Source organism: Ammospiza caudacuta, chromosome 21 (genome assembly GCF_027887145.1).
Source record: "Ammospiza caudacuta isolate bAmmCau1 chromosome 21, bAmmCau1.pri, whole genome shotgun sequence".
Classification (NCBI taxonomy): domain Eukaryota; kingdom Metazoa; phylum Chordata; class Aves; order Passeriformes; family Passerellidae; genus Ammospiza; species Ammospiza caudacuta.
Genome location: NC_080613.1, coordinates 7,877,257 through 7,892,399, shown reverse-complemented (window position 1 = coordinate 7,892,399; position 15,143 = coordinate 7,877,257). Strand labels below are relative to the sequence as shown.

The following is a 15,143-nucleotide window of genomic DNA, read 5'->3' as shown; positions in this document are numbered from 1 at the left end:
TCATCTGCTTCAGGGAAAATGTCTCAGTTTTAGGCTGCCATGGCTCCTTCCCTGCCTTGAGACAAATGTGCTTTCAGGCAGATCTGACAGCACAGAATGCCCCGCTACACGCTGCTTAGAAAGTGCTGGGAGAGGGTTTTTTTCTGTGGGTCCCTGCCTACTAATTAAGTGTGATTGCAGAGAGTTGGTCAAAGCAGAGGGCTCTGCACACAGACACAATGCTGGGGCTCAGGGTGCTGAGGCAGAATTTGCACCCTAGAACGCTGCTCTGGGCTTCAGCTCGTTCTCCACCCAAATCCTCACTATCCCAAGCCCTGCCTTTACAAAAAGAAGGGAAATTGAGGCAGGGGCAGAAGAGAGGAGGGCAGAAAGGATGGATGGCAGTGGGTGAGCTGGTGCAGCAGGAAAGCATCGCCTTGTTTGCTTTCCACGGCTCTCCGTGGAGAAACAGTTAATGGCTTGGGAGGTTTCCACCCTTCCAGGACAGAGCCTTTTCCTCCCCTTTCGAGTGCCCCCTGCCTTCCTCCTCCAGCGACTGGGAAGCTGTGACTGCTCTACACCGCTGACACCTCGGCTGCTCTGGAAACCCATGAACTGTTTGAGAAAGGTCAGCTGGCAGCCGCTGCATCCCTTCCCCTGCCTTCGCAGCCCGGAGGGCCTTGGGCAGTGCAGGAGCCCCCTCTGTAGGCAAACACCCACAGTTACCAGCTTATCCTGATCCTTGACATGTTTTTCTCCCCTTCTTTGTCCACCCTGACCCCTCTTAATCCACCCCAACCCAAGCCCCACCACGGGGCCAGAGGGACAGTGCGGTTGCAGAGCTTGGTGCCAGGTGAGGACCAGGGCTCTACACTTGATGTGGACTGAGGCTGGACATCCCACAGGACAGCAGATCTGCCATCAGAAGAGCTGATACCTCCCCAGCTCGCTGTGGCAAAATAAAATAAGCATGACCCTGTAGAGCACCAGGCTTCGGTGTGTTTCCCAGATCCTCTCTCCAGCCTCTCCTCCAAAGCCATCACCTATTTTTCTCTGGTTTCTTTCCAAACCCAGCTCCCCAGCACTGCACAAGCCCTTTCCCAGCCCCTTGGTGCTGTGGTGCACTTCTTCCCAGTACATCAGGAGGAGCTCATCTGCTCCTGGTGCTTCTCTCTCCTGTACCTCCCCATCCTAGCTCTGCACATCATCCAGGTGAAGCTCCCCACATCTGCTCCAAACCAGTCCTAAACCAAGTTTTGCCTCAAAACAACCCCATTTGGTCCATAACTTATGGTGTAAAATGCACCCTTAAGAACTCACGGACACCAGACTGGAAGTAGCAGAGGCAAAATTCCTGCCTGGATGTAAACAAGCTGCTTTCTTCCCAAAAGAGGAGCATTTGTAGGGGTGGGAGGTTTGCTGCTGAGTCAAGGTCTTCTGGCAGTCACTATCAGCCAATACTCCCACAAAAACTTGACCACAGCCTCTAAGAAAACTGTGAATTTGCCCGTGTTTACTGCTCTCTGTCCCCAGCAGTTACAGATCCTCCTCCCTGGAGATGCTCAGCCAGTGTTCACTGCATCCCTTCCCACACTGCCAAATCTGTCCCACCCTACCCTCAGCCCTACACCCAGAGTGTTTCCTGCAGCCTTGTAAGGATCTGCTAACCTACAGAATTATAGAATCATGGAATGGTTTGGGTTGAATGGGGCATTAAAAACCACTTTGTTCCAAACCCCTGCCATGGGCAAGGACAGCTTCCACTATCCCAGGATGCTCCAATCCCCATCCAATCTGGCCTTGGGCACTGCCAGGGATCCAGGGGCAGCCACAGCTTCTCTGGGTACCCTGCGCCAGGGCCTGCCCACCCTCATAGCCAAGAATTTCTCCCCAATATTCCTTCTAACCCTGAGCTCTGTCAGTTTGAAGCCATTCCCCTTTGTCCAGTTATTCCCAGCCCATATCCAAAGTCCCTCTCCAGCTCTCTTGGAGCCCCTTCAGGTACAGGAAGGGCCCTGGAACTTTCTCCTCTCCAGGCTGAACAACCCCAGCTCTCTGTTTCCACAGGACAGCAAGAACCCCTCATTTTTCATGGTCTCCAGTTGGGACAAACATCCTCTTACCCACCCCTGGCTCCCTCTCTCTGAAGCCTGAAATGTGCTACTGCTCACATAGATGTGCCCCATGACAAATGTGGGGGGAAAAATTAGAAAAGAAGATGATGAAGACCCAAAGCCAAGTTGTAGGCACCTGAAATAACTTGATTTCTCTAGTGTTCTGGGAGCACTCCTTTCTGAGATGTAACATTTCTCATTTTCATTTGCAGAAGTTTCAGCGTGTAGCAAAAAATATCTCAGGCTCAGTAATGAGGCAAGAAATCGTGCTTACGTAGCTGAGCAAGTAACATCACTCAACTTTCCTGTCCTTGTGGTGGATGAAAAATGATTGGAGAATAAATTAATCCTAATAAATGCAGGATTCTGATCAGGCATACAAACCCAGCAATGTGTCTGCAGGATGAGCAATTGATGAAGTCATTGCTTCAAAGGTGCCTTGATGCAATTAGTCACCTGTAAAACATGCAGCAGAGGAGAAAATCCCACTCCTTTTGTTAAGGAGCAGGAAAATGCTCCACGTGTCCGAGTGATTTATGGGATACAGTGCAGCAAAATTAGAGTGTGAGGCAATTAGGGTCGTTCTCTTGGAGATAAAAGAGGGAGGGAGATGAGTGAAGGGATGGACAGGATGCAGAAGGGCCAGATGGAGGCACAATGCCAACACCACATTTCTGTGCTGCTGGTTTTTAACAGGGATTATTTCCCCCTTGCACAAGTCGTTGTGGGGGGGAGGAAATCAGGCTGCACATGTAAAATTGGTGCCACTGAGGATGAACCAAGTCATTAATCACCGGCGTGAGTATCCGTAATTAGAGCTGCCGGGAGTCACAGGAGCAAGAGCCAAAGGCTCTAACAGGATTATGGATAGATCTGGATTGTTTTATGACTGATATTTATTAGCAGATAAAAGGAACGTGCTTGAGGATGAGTGCAGGGGCAGGGGAGGAGGCATTTCCCATCCTGACCCTGCAGCTCAGCTTTTGCACCCACAGCTCTGTGTGCCCACCACTGGCCATTCAGAGAGGGAAAACTGATAAATCTCACCAGCTCCACTGTTCAGACTGGGAAACCGAGGCACTCAGCAGTAATGGCCAAAAATCATGTGTGGACTGTAAATGCAGAAGAGCCAGTTAAGAGCAAGGACTCCACATTTGTGCACTGTTAGCAGTTTCTGTGCTGGCTGCTCCCAAGCCCCAGAAGTTCCCCCTTTGGCTGAGGATTATGTTCAGATCTCAGCTCCGTGGGCAGAGCACCCTCCCTGCAGCACACACCATGGGCCCAGGGCTGGGAGTCAAGGGCAGCTGGCTGACCCAGAGTGGGGCTGGTCCCAGTGCAGCATTCCCATGGCCACTCCAGCTGTTTGCAGCTGGAGCACACAGCAGATGCTGAGCAGCCAACCCTCACACAGCTGCAGTGCCTGTCCAGCCACCCACCCCTGGCACTATCCCAGCAAACTGGTGGCTTTCCAGTGTCCCCTCCCCTATCACAGGCAGCATCTCTCTGGCTCATGCACTCCTCTCTCCAGCTCCCAAGAAGCCCTGACATGCCTTGCCTGCTCTGGGAACAGGAGGGAGCAGGCAGGCTGGGAGCTGGAGCCAGATGGAGCCAGCACTAAAAATCCTGGATTTTCCTCTCCCACCTTCCCTGGGAAGGGAATGCACAGCCACTCCTGAGGTCTGAGGGCTGCACACCCAATTTTAAGCATCTAGTGCTGCTCCTCTGAGCTCATCTGTGAGGATGTAAAAGGTCTGGGAAATAGCAAAGAAAGTCTCTTAATTTTAAAAAGGGGATGATGGGCTCATGCCTTTATCCCCAAAGGGAAGGGTGCTGAGATGGGACTGTGCTTACAGACACCATCTCACCCTCCTGAGGGTATCCAACAGGGGTCTTTCCACAGCCAAGTGAGGATGCTGAGGAGGAACAGCCACTGCACTTTGTCCCTAGAGGGTCTGGCACTCCCCAGGGCAGGCAGATGGGGTGGCCACGTCCTGTTCATGAAAGCTCAGCATCAAAGTGGGGCAGACAGGGTGGTTTCCTTGGTGCTGGGGGTAGCAATCGCTCCTGCTCACTGTGTCCCAGCAGGATGGACACATCCACCTGTGTTTGACACTCTCCATCTACCAGAACAACTCCAAGGCTTTCTACAGGAACTGTCAACTGAGATCTGAAAAAACCTGCAGCCAAAGAGTTGAACTTCTGGGGCTTGAGGGCAGCCAGCACAGTAACTGTTAATTGTACATGAATTGTGAGCCCTTGCTCTTCTGGATTTAGAGTCCACACATGATTTTTTGGCTCCAATTCCCTAATCTGAACAATGGAGTTGGTGAGACTTATTGACTTCCACAGACGACAGAACAGGATAAAGGAAAGCCAGGTATTATCTGTTGCACTGTACAAGCTCTCCTCTCACAGCCCAGCCTGCACTGCCCTCCTGAGTGTGCCACGAAGGGGCTGGTGGGGAATGGGGAGAAAATAATGCCTGTTAACACCTCAACATTCCCTGACTCCACCATCACCCCAGGCAGCTGTTCAGGGCACCAGGGAAACAGGAGGTGAGCCTCACCCAGCTGCACTGGGTATCTCTGGAGCTGAAATCCAGCTCTTCCCAGTGGGGGGAATCATCATACTGGGAAAGTGTTAGGACAGCCCAGCCAAGGATGGCAGCATGACTGCCATCCTTGTAGAACTAGAAGCCTGGCTGCTCTGTGGGAAGAGCCATTGCCATTCTCCAAGCTCCAGTGAGGTATTTCCCATCCCAGCCTCACCCTGTTTCATCAGGGTGAGTCATCAGACCACCATGGAAAACCTCAGGATCTTGCTTCTGCAGTCATGATCAGAAACATCCTTTATTAAATTAATGACCACCCCCTATCTGTCATCTCACTGCTAATAAAAAGAAATGAGGGCTGGAAGGAGAGTTGCAGACTGGTGCCTGGAGTCAGCCTTGTCTCTGCAGAACTTGTGCCCTGCTCCCAAACACAGGAGGAGAACACAGCAAGAACAGGAGGGGGATGTAACCCACAGAAACAACACAGCACAAATGTGGTGGGTGTCCCTTCTCTAGGACACCTTGGGATGCTGCTTCACTGCTTATTGGTGAGGAACCAGTGCAGGGTTCCTCACCAGTACAGCTCCAAAACACTTATTTGGCCACAGGGACAAGCTCATCCCACTGGCTCTGACTAGATCAACATGACACCCTTCCTCAAATACATCTCTCACATGGGACAGAGGGGCACATGCACTTAAATTCTCACTAAAGGATCCCCTCTGCATCAAACCCTTCCCCACTACTGGCACTACATGGGGCAGCAATGAGGAAGATCTTGGTCCAAATGACAGCACTCAGAGCACAAAGGTTTTGCTATCCCAAGGAAGCTGGGGACACAAAGCCCATTTGAAAACAGACTCCCTCTCCCCTGTGAATGAGCCCCAGCAGGTCAGCACCACCACCCCTCCCTTCTCCAGAGGAGAGGTCATGGTCCTGTCCTCTGGAAGAGCAGGATTACAGGGGTGGGAAGAGTTCACAGAGAGTGGCTCCCAGCAAAGCCCAAGCCAACCTGATGCTGAGATAAGATTGTTCCTTGACCCCACCATGCAGGGCCCATTAGAGGGAACCCAGCAGGGGAATGCTGCAGAGTATCCACCCTATCCCCCATAACCCAAACTAGCCAGAGCAGAATTTCCTATTATGTCTCCATAACCTAATCTGACCCCCTCCAGGGTCTCCAGATTAATATCTGGGAAACCTCACAAGCCCAATCACCCAATTACAGGGAGGAAAGGTTTATCCTATCTAAACAGCACAAAATGTAACCTAGACCCAGCTGTCCCCCTACTTCTAAGAGCCAGATCTCAATCCCTGGCAAGCTGAACAAACTGGGAAGGGGTCACAGGGGAGGTGGGGAGGGTCTCTCTTGTATCATATGAAACCTGCAGGAGGAGCAGATATTTTAATTGGTAAATCCCCTGACTCATGTTTAATCCCTCTCCATTTTTAGTGAACTTCCCTCACACTGGAACAACACAGGGAATAGATGACAGACCCCACCTTGAGCCACTGCCCAGCAAGAGGAGGCCCCATCAATTTGGGGAGCAGAGGACACACAGTGTGCCCAGCCCAGCCTGGCAGAGGCAGAGGGGAAGGGCTGGTGCCACCATGTGCCATTGAACAGGGATGTGCCTGAGGAATGGTGAAGGTTCGAGCAGAGTCAATGCTGGCAGGATAGAACCAAACACAATCACAGCACAGGACAACGCAACATCCCCAGAGCACCTCCTGTGCTGGGGCTGAGAGGTTTCAAGCAGAATGGGGTGTCCCAAGGCACTCTTTGTGCCTCTTTGGATCTCTTTTCTATCCTTATTTCCTTCCAGAGAAGCGTGGAGGGACCCTGCCTAACTTTCTGGATTGCATTTCAGCCATCTGACAGCACTGAATGCATGGGAAACATCACTGCAGCCAGAGCACTGGAAAGCAGACTCCCCATCCCATTCAGGACATCATCCCAGGCTCTGGCTAGAATGAGAGCAATATGCAAAATTTCCAGGAAGATCCTACCCTGGCAAAGAACCTTAGTTTGGGCGTCACTGAGAGCCCATCCAAAGGGAAGACCCAGATTCTCTGCTCAGTGAGAATGCCCAAGTTTCCTGCCTGAGTACCTTGTGTTGCATCCACAGATGCCCCAGAGCCTGTATTTTCCACATAGCTCAGGGCTGCATTGCCAAGCACCAGCTTTGCAAACACAGACTGAGCTTCCCTCCAAATTCCAGCCACAGTTTATTGATTAAAAAAGCCTGTCTAGTCAATAAAGGCTCCTATGAAAAAAGTTCCACTGCTCTGCACTCACATGCTGTTATCCGTCTGGCTGTGTTAGCAGCCTTGGCTTTTGATGCTTTCTGACAAGATGGATTTGTGGCCTTGACTTTTCCAGATCAGGAGGAACTTAATCCTAGAGGATAAAATTACAGACTAGTAAAAAAAACTCCACGGGCTGGCCTCATTAACTGCCATGTAAGAAGTTCAGAGGCTTCTCAGCTCGAAGGCAGCATCTACAGCTGTCCTTGAGGGAGAGGCAGGTCTGAGCAGACAGCACAAAGCCCTTGGCAAACACAGGTTTGCTCCTGAAGTGCATGACACACTCGTGGCACCAGCCAGGCTGCTCCATCCTCTGCAGACAGCAGGAAAAGGGCAGACGGTCCCAGGTCTCCACTTATAAAGTGATTTGGGAGAAAGCAAAGATAATGCCCAGTTCTGGCCAAAAGGTGTCTGGGCAGATAAAAATAAAAAAAGCCCTGGAACAACCATATAGAAATGTGAATTAATGAAATTTTTCAGCAACTGACTCAACCCTAATTGAGAGTTGAGAACCCTCCACCTCCCTTCTGCTTTCCAGGATACAAAAATGACACTGGTAGGTGGAAATAACTATAGCTGTCCCAGGGAGAGAGAAATCTGAGCTTCACAGCAAGGGTAATGGCCAAAATTAAGCACTTGCTTGTTTCTATTACACAACACATCCCAGGAAGCAGCTTCCAAAAACCTGACCTTCACTTCAAAGGCTTCTTTTTGAATCATCTCTCCTTCTGCTCACAAGTGAAGTGGATTCAGCACTCAAGAAGGGCACTCTGGGTGCTGAAAACACCTTTACCTATGTGTTAGCTGCAGAAGAGGCAGGGGCCATGCTCATGTGTTTGGACCTCAAGCTCCTACAGCTTCCTAAGGGCAGTGTCAGCTCCTCCTGCTGCTCTTTGTGCTGCCCAGTTTGTCAGTCAGCACTCTTAAAGATGACTGTGAGGCTCACAATGGGAGTGCAATGTGGTTGCATGGAGATTGCACTGACTCCTTTCTGACAGGAACAGCGTTTGCTCTGGCCAGACAGCCTTTTCTGCTCTCCTAGCCCAGGTTTTAAGGAGCAGTAGCAGCACAGCTTGCACACAAGAGGGTGTCTGGAAGAGCTGGTTGCCATAGCTATATCCATACATCCCCAGCCATCCAGACATGTCACAACTGTGAAGTTATTTATAAATAAGACACTCCCAAGCCTCAATTCAGAGCACAACTTGCAAGTGTACAAAACACTCAGCCTTCTGAGCTGACCTCTTTCTTTTATAGGCATGATGCTGAGCACAGGCTCCTCTGCAGAGCAGTCTGTGATGCCAGCATGGTGATGTGCACAGGTTTATAGAGCCATTCTCTGCCCTCCTGCACATCTTCCTGCCCTGTCTGGTGTCCAGACACCCTCCCAGGTTACCTGCTGGTTCTGCTCCACACCACACTCCTGTGTCTCCAGGGTCCCAGAACAGCAGAAGGCTCTGAGCCAGCAACCAGACTCTGCATTCTCCTGCTCTGAGGTCTCCAACAAGCTCACACTCAGCAGGCTGTGTTCCTGTTCTCCTTCCTTTGAGGGTTACAAGCTGTTCTGGGTGGGGGTTACTTCTTATGAACGTGGTCACTGCCCTGGCAAAAAGAGCAGCCAGGATCCCTTGACATCCTCAGAGTAAAATCCTGGGGGTCTCTGCTGAGACCTCACCTGTCCTGCCTGGACATGGCATCCCAAACCAGAAGCAGGTGAGCTGTTTACCTGTTTTTTGTATGCTTTGCTCAGTAAAAACCCCACAAGATCCCCAGCTATCCCAATTCAGCTGTCAGCACACACTGAGCTGTGAAGTACAGTCACAGACATCTTTTATGAAAAATCTTGGGTTTAGGATTTTTTTCTCTTGAGAATCTGGGAGGCCTCAGGAACAAAATGTAAACAATGGTTATCTGCTGCTGTGGAATGCAACAGGTGCATCTGTGATTGGTCTCATGTGCTTGTTTGTAATTAATGGCCAATCACAGTCAGCTGGCTCGACTCTCTGTCCAAGCCACAAGCCTTTGCTATCATTCTTTCCTATCTTATTCTTAGCTAGCCTTCTGATGAAATCCTTTCTTCTATTCTTTTAGTGTAGTTTTAATGTAATATATATCATAAAATAATAATCAGCCTTCTGAAACATGGAGTCAGATCCTCATTTCTTTCCTCATCCTCAGACCCCTGTGAACACGGTCACAAAGTACCACAGGAAAGGGGCAAAACCACAGAGTGGGAGCCAGCACAGAACAGGACAGAGGATGAAGGACTGAGAGAGGGGCAGAGCCTCCTAATCCTTCTGTGATTTGCCATCAGCAGCACAGAGCCAGCAGTGCATTGAGACAACACCTCATTCACACTCGCTGTCACCCTCAGCCATGGGAACAGCAGGTGATGTTTGTTCCTCTGCATCTCCCCAGCTGAACCCACTTCGATACTGAAGCACAGGCAGGAAGATTCATGCTCAAGGACACAGCTCTTGCCTGTGCCGTGCTCACACCCAGGGCTGCTCACCCCAGTGGTGGTGAAAGACTGGGGGATGCAGATTGGCTCAGAGCCTGAGGGTCCATGGAGGAGCGACCACAGGACAGGGCACAGAGCTGGGGGATCCAGGACCTGCACCTGTCTCTGCCCCTGCAGGTGAGCACTGCCCCATTCTGAGATTAATTCATGGCTCTTGTGACCTCAGGGAAGGAATTTTATCTCCTTGTCTTGTTTTGTCTCCTCCATTTGCAGACTAAAGGGGGAATCCATTCCTATGTCAGAGTGTGCAAGGTTTGACTTATCACCAGCAAAGTTCTTTGAGATACCCTCAAACCACCCCTTCCCCAGCCTCCCCATCATGCCCTGTGCAGGCACACGGCAGCTCCTCCAAATCCCCAGAGATGGGTTCAGAGACCCAGCAGCATCAGAGATGTGGGCACAAGGGGAAGAAAACTGCACCAGGGAGAGAACCTTGAGAAAGGGACTGAGAACATCACAGCAGCAACACAGCCCAACCCACAAACCCCAATCCATCACACAGCCAAGCCCAGCCCTTCCTCCTCCCCCAGACATCCCCCAAAATGTTCTAAAAACACATCCAAAGTGCTTTTTTACTTCTAAACCTTGCATTACACAAACTCACAGCAGCCTCCCCAAATGCAGGTGGGTCTGACCTCCCAGGTGGGCACCAGAGAAAGTCCAGGTGGTGTTAAACCAGGCATAGGTCTGCCTGTTCCCTCTTGAGGATTTCACCCTTCAGCTTTCAGACAAGGCCTCCCAGCTTAGCTCCCCAGCTCCCAACCCTAAAACCAGGGCAAGGATCCTTCTGTCTTCCAGGACAGGCTGGAAGATGAGAGCTGCACTCTCAGGTAAGGGGAGCTCAGCTGGTCCAGGGCCACAACAAGGAGAAGTGGTGACAGCCCAGGTGCCAAGTCTGGCAGATGCAAGGACACAGCCCAGCTTAGAGAATGGAGACATGAAAAGCACTTTGCATCACAGCCATGTTATCCCCTCATCCCTCCCCCTCATCCCCTTTGGAGCTTCTTAACTTCACAAACCTTCCTCCAGAGGAGTGTTGGAGTGACAGAAAACATTTTCCAAGCCTAATATCAGTTCCAGATGTTCACAGCCATTTCAGTTTGTACCTCACCCTGTAAAACACATTTCTCCCTCTCCCTCTCTCAAGTGCAGCGCCTGCTTGGTCCATGACATAATGCGCTGGCGGGCTGGCTGCACACACACACAGACCCACAGACACACAGACACACAGACACACACACACATGTGCGCCTCACGGCCTCTCCGAGAGCCCCACGTTCAAACAAAGAGCATCACTCAACTACAAAGCCATGGCACACATGGAGTTATGAGTAATTTCCACAAGTTTTAATAAACAGTTTGGGCTGTAATTGCTCCCCGCCTCCCCGGCTGGCTCCCGAGCGCGCTGGTGTTGAAAGCGTGGTTTGTTTCACACACAAGTTCACCTCCTCTCTGCCTCAGATGGGCCAAGGGCTGTGTTTTTCTAAGCCTCCTAAAAACCCTCATGCAGCTGAGGGCACCCGAGCCACGCAGGCTCCCTGTCCATCCCTGCCTCACGTGGAGCCCGGCAGGGAGCAGAGGGGACACACATCAGACCAGTCTCAAAACTCCCTCCTGACTCTGCTCCAAGAGGAAGAGGAGCAAATGTTTTCTGGCTCAAGGGAATGGTTACATCTTCCAGTTGCAGAACGAGGAGGAGGCCAAGGAGTTTTGCAAGGGTGAGAGACTGGAGGATTTTAAAAGGCAGGAGGAAGGCAGAAGGAAGGTGAGGCTGGGACCAGGTACCACCTAGTTTGCCATGGGGATGAAGAACAGGTTGGCAGAGCTCTAGCCCCTGCCAGTACCAGGAATCACAATAAGAAATGTCTACAACTGGAATAATGCAAGCAAAACCACTGCCCAAGTACAAATAACCCACTCATTTAAACTGAAGAGTTCCAAGGGATGAGTGGCAGCATCCTCAAGTGCCCTACAAGATCCTTGCCAGATCCTCCCAGCCCAGAGCTGGCCCCCTCTGCAAATACCTGTGATGTTTCTCCCAGCAATGGGAACAACCTGCTCCTCCCTGTCAGCTGCTGGGAGACTGATGGGGAAGGAAGATCTGCCCATATGCATCAAAAACCTACCCAAATTTCATATCCCACACTCCAAAAGCCATCTAAATTTCATATCCCACACTCCCCTCCCAAAGATTCCCCCTCTGAGGATGAGTTATTGTTTTTGTGGATGCTGCTTAGAGGGGAGAAGCTGTGATGCAGCAGGATGAGTGGGTGATGGTGTTCAGGGGATGTTCAGGACAAGATTTTTGGCTGTAGAGAGCTGTAGCAGTCAGCACCTCTGCAAATCTACACAAGGCATTTAAAGGAATCAAGTCATCTGGCATTGGAGTCCTGAAGGGTAAGAAAGGAATGAAGGCAGGAATGTTCTTTGGTTATAAACAACACAGAAAAAAAAAAAAAAAAAAAAAAAAAAAAAAAGGGAGAGATTTTGGATTGGCTTTTCTCTTTAATTGTTAATAGGGTCATTCTGTCCCAAACAGTCCCCCAGAGCAGGCAAGGGGAGGGAAGCTCCCCACAATGAATTCAATTGCCTGTCAAACACATGGCAGTCATAAAAGGAAAATAATAATAATAATCTGCATTTCCTACTCTGGCTGCCAGGCAGAGATCCAGCCACTTCAAAGGAGAAACCCCATGTTCCCCTGGTCTGGCCTCACCTGACTGATGTGTGAGCAATCTGGAATCCCCATCCAAAACAAAGCCCCTCCTTTGGTGGCTTGTTTTCTTTCTCCATTACTGCAAGGTGCCCCTCCAAGACAAAGAACAAACCTTCTTCCATGCCATGAAACCAGAGACATAACCCAGAGTCCGTGGCCACATCGGGCAGCTTTGGGAGGGAATGCTGGCAGGATGCAGGAGAAAGATCCCAAGGGATGGGATTGATGTATGAGCCAGGGACCTCCTGCAGGTCTCCTGCTTGTGGAGACCCCTCCTCATTCTTTCAGGGGTCTTCACAGACAGCTGAACCCCCCAGGAGGTAGGGATGTGGCTCTCTCCAGCAGAGACAGGCCAGCTCTTGTAGCATATGATTTTTGGATATGGTGGCTTCTATGCTGCAGAATAGATGGGATTGAGGTGACCAGGGAGGGTGGAAATTTCCTTGTGGCTGTGAGGTCTAAATGCTCTTCCTGAGCCTGTCTTCCCCGCAGGGAAACACAGCTAAACATCTTGCCAGGGTGCCCTGGGAGCCCGTGTGAGTCTGCATGTGGACTGTGAGGCTCTGCACTCCAACACCAGCCCTGTCCCAGGTAAATTCCTGCTTTCATCAACTGCCCAGCTGCCCCTGAGAACTTTTGTGAGCTTCTTTAAAAAACTTCATCCAAAATCCTCAAGCAAAAAGCAGTAGGTTCTGCCTGGCTTTCCCTGCAGCACTGCTATCACTCAGGGTCTCAAGTCCTATTTTCTGAAATCCATCATTTACTCACCCAAATCAAGTCCCATCCTTCACAGCCCTCTGCCTTGTCCAGCAGCTCCTGGAGCATGGATTGAGCTGCTGACAAAGCCTTTTTATGGTGTAGAGTACTGAGTACAAGCCTGAGAACTAAACTCCAACCCAGGGAAGTTTCAGATTCTCCTGGAGAAATGTTGTGGTCTTTAAGTGATCTCCCTAAATATTGCAGGTTTTGAGTTCCTCTGATAGGTGTGCAAGACAACTCAAAATGTCCTTTCAAAGGTGGGTCACTGGTCATTCACTGGAACAGACCAGCAAAGCCCTTGAGTTGTTGAGGGATGACCTTCCCCCTACAACCATCACCCTGTGGCATTTCAGACTGATCAGATCAACACCCGCTTAGAAACTCCAGCTCACAGCTCCCCTGCCCAAAAAAGGGCAAATAATTTCCTTCTGCCTCATTGGGTTTTTGTAATTCCCCTTCCCCTCAAATCACCATGTCTGCAGAAGATTCCAGAAACCCCTCCTAAATGGAGTGGGTTTGATACCTCCTGTAACACCTTGGCTCTGTTCTCCACCAAAGCAGCTGCTCCCAGCCAGGCAGGGCACAGGAAGCATCACCAGGAGCCCTCTGCACCACGAGGAGGAGGCTGCCCTCCCTCACACCCACCTGTGTAAAGGTCTGTGTCCGTGTACTCATCCACCTTCTTGTGGTGCAGGACGTAGTCTGACACCTTGGTCCCGATGGCAGGCTGCACATCCAGCCACTCCAGAGACACCACGGTGCTGGAGGGCTCCACGTTGGGGGAGAGCCGCAGCCTGGGCGGGAGACAGGGAGAAAACAAGACACGAGTGTAAGAGCCTGAATGAGGGATGCAGGACTCCAGGGGCTCTCCAAAATGCAGTTTATTGTACCCAAGGTGTTACAGCAGTCCAGGGTGACAGAGCTGTGCCCACAGCTGTCAGCTCCAGCTGCAGGCAGGCCTGGAGACCCACATCCCTCATTCAGGCTCTTACTAATGCTGCCCCACGTTGATCACCACTGTTAGAGCAGAAATGAGAGATGTGGGACTCCAGGCTGCTCTTCAACATGCAGTTTATTGTATACAAAATGCAGTTTATTGTGTCCAAGGTGTTACAGCAGCCCAGGGTGGTGGGCGACAGAGCTGTGCCCACAGCTGTCAGCTCCAGCTGCAGGCAGGCCTGGAGACCCTTTGGGTTTGGTTACAATGCATTATAGACTTTTCTTTGCTGAGCATCTTCATACAGCAGAACCAATCTATACCTTAACTATTATCTATAGCCCATCATAACTACTGTAATTACCATATTCATGTTACTGCTCTCCAATCACTCAAAGTTAGTACATTACAGTTTCAGCTAGAAGTTGTTTTTAAGTTTTGTTGCAGTGGAGAATTCTAAGACCTTTTTCTACTTGCAACTTTGCTGACTTGTTTGCCTGTGCTCTCTTTCTGCTTGGTAAAAACATCTTCTTGTTTGGGGTGGGTTTATCCTTTGCTCTAAGCCATAAAAACTCCTTGTAACTAGTACACCCTTTGCCTCCTTGGTTATCCAGTAAGACTGGCTCAGCAATTCTTGTCTTCCGTATCAAAACTTGCTTCCATCTTTCATCAGACTCTACATTTTAAAACCTTTCTGCTACGTGTCCGTATCTGTGAGACTTTCTTGTCAAACTTTCATCCTTCCTAACACATGAGCTCCCTTTCTGGGGAGCAATCCACATCTCTAAGCAGCACTACCCCTAGAAAGGCCCATATTCACACATGTGGGTGTGCCCACAAAGCCCCAAGGACAGAGGTCACAGGGGCTGGTGAACATCAAAAAGCTGAAGTTAGTTGAGCCCAGCCTATTGCAATGTGTGCCCTTGGGAGCCTCCCCCTGCTCCTGGAGAAGGCAAGCTCATGCCACCCCAAATATCTCATCTAAAGGGCCTTCATTGTCTGGGAGAGCTGCTGAACTTCAGCAAGGTAAGCAAGAACCAGGAGCAAAACAGAAGATCCAGGTTCTTGAAACCCAGCAGGGCTGAGTCCACAGGAGGGAAGGGTCAGGTCTGCATGGCCAAGGTGAGGGAGGGAGGGAGGGAAGGGGAGAAGCAGAGTGAATTCACCCAGCTGCAAACCTCTGAGGGGCGTGGGGGAGAGCCAGAGCAGGGCAGCTGTGCAGGAGCTCCTGCCCAGAGCAGGAACAACGTGGGCTGGGA

At 50.7% G+C, this 15,143-nt stretch overlaps 1 protein-coding gene across 1 annotated transcript in view; it reads right to left on the bottom strand.

Annotated features, from left to right (window-relative positions):
* Positions 1-15,143, bottom strand: part of ASTN2 (astrotactin 2) — a 358,985-nt gene that overhangs the window by 73,171 nt on the left and 270,671 nt on the right. Inside the window, exon 19 of the mRNA XM_058818098.1 lies at positions 13,593-13,741. Within this exon, the coding sequence (XP_058674081.1) occupies positions 13,593-13,741 (149 nt within the window). The remainder of the gene's footprint in view (positions 1-13,592; positions 13,742-15,143) is intronic.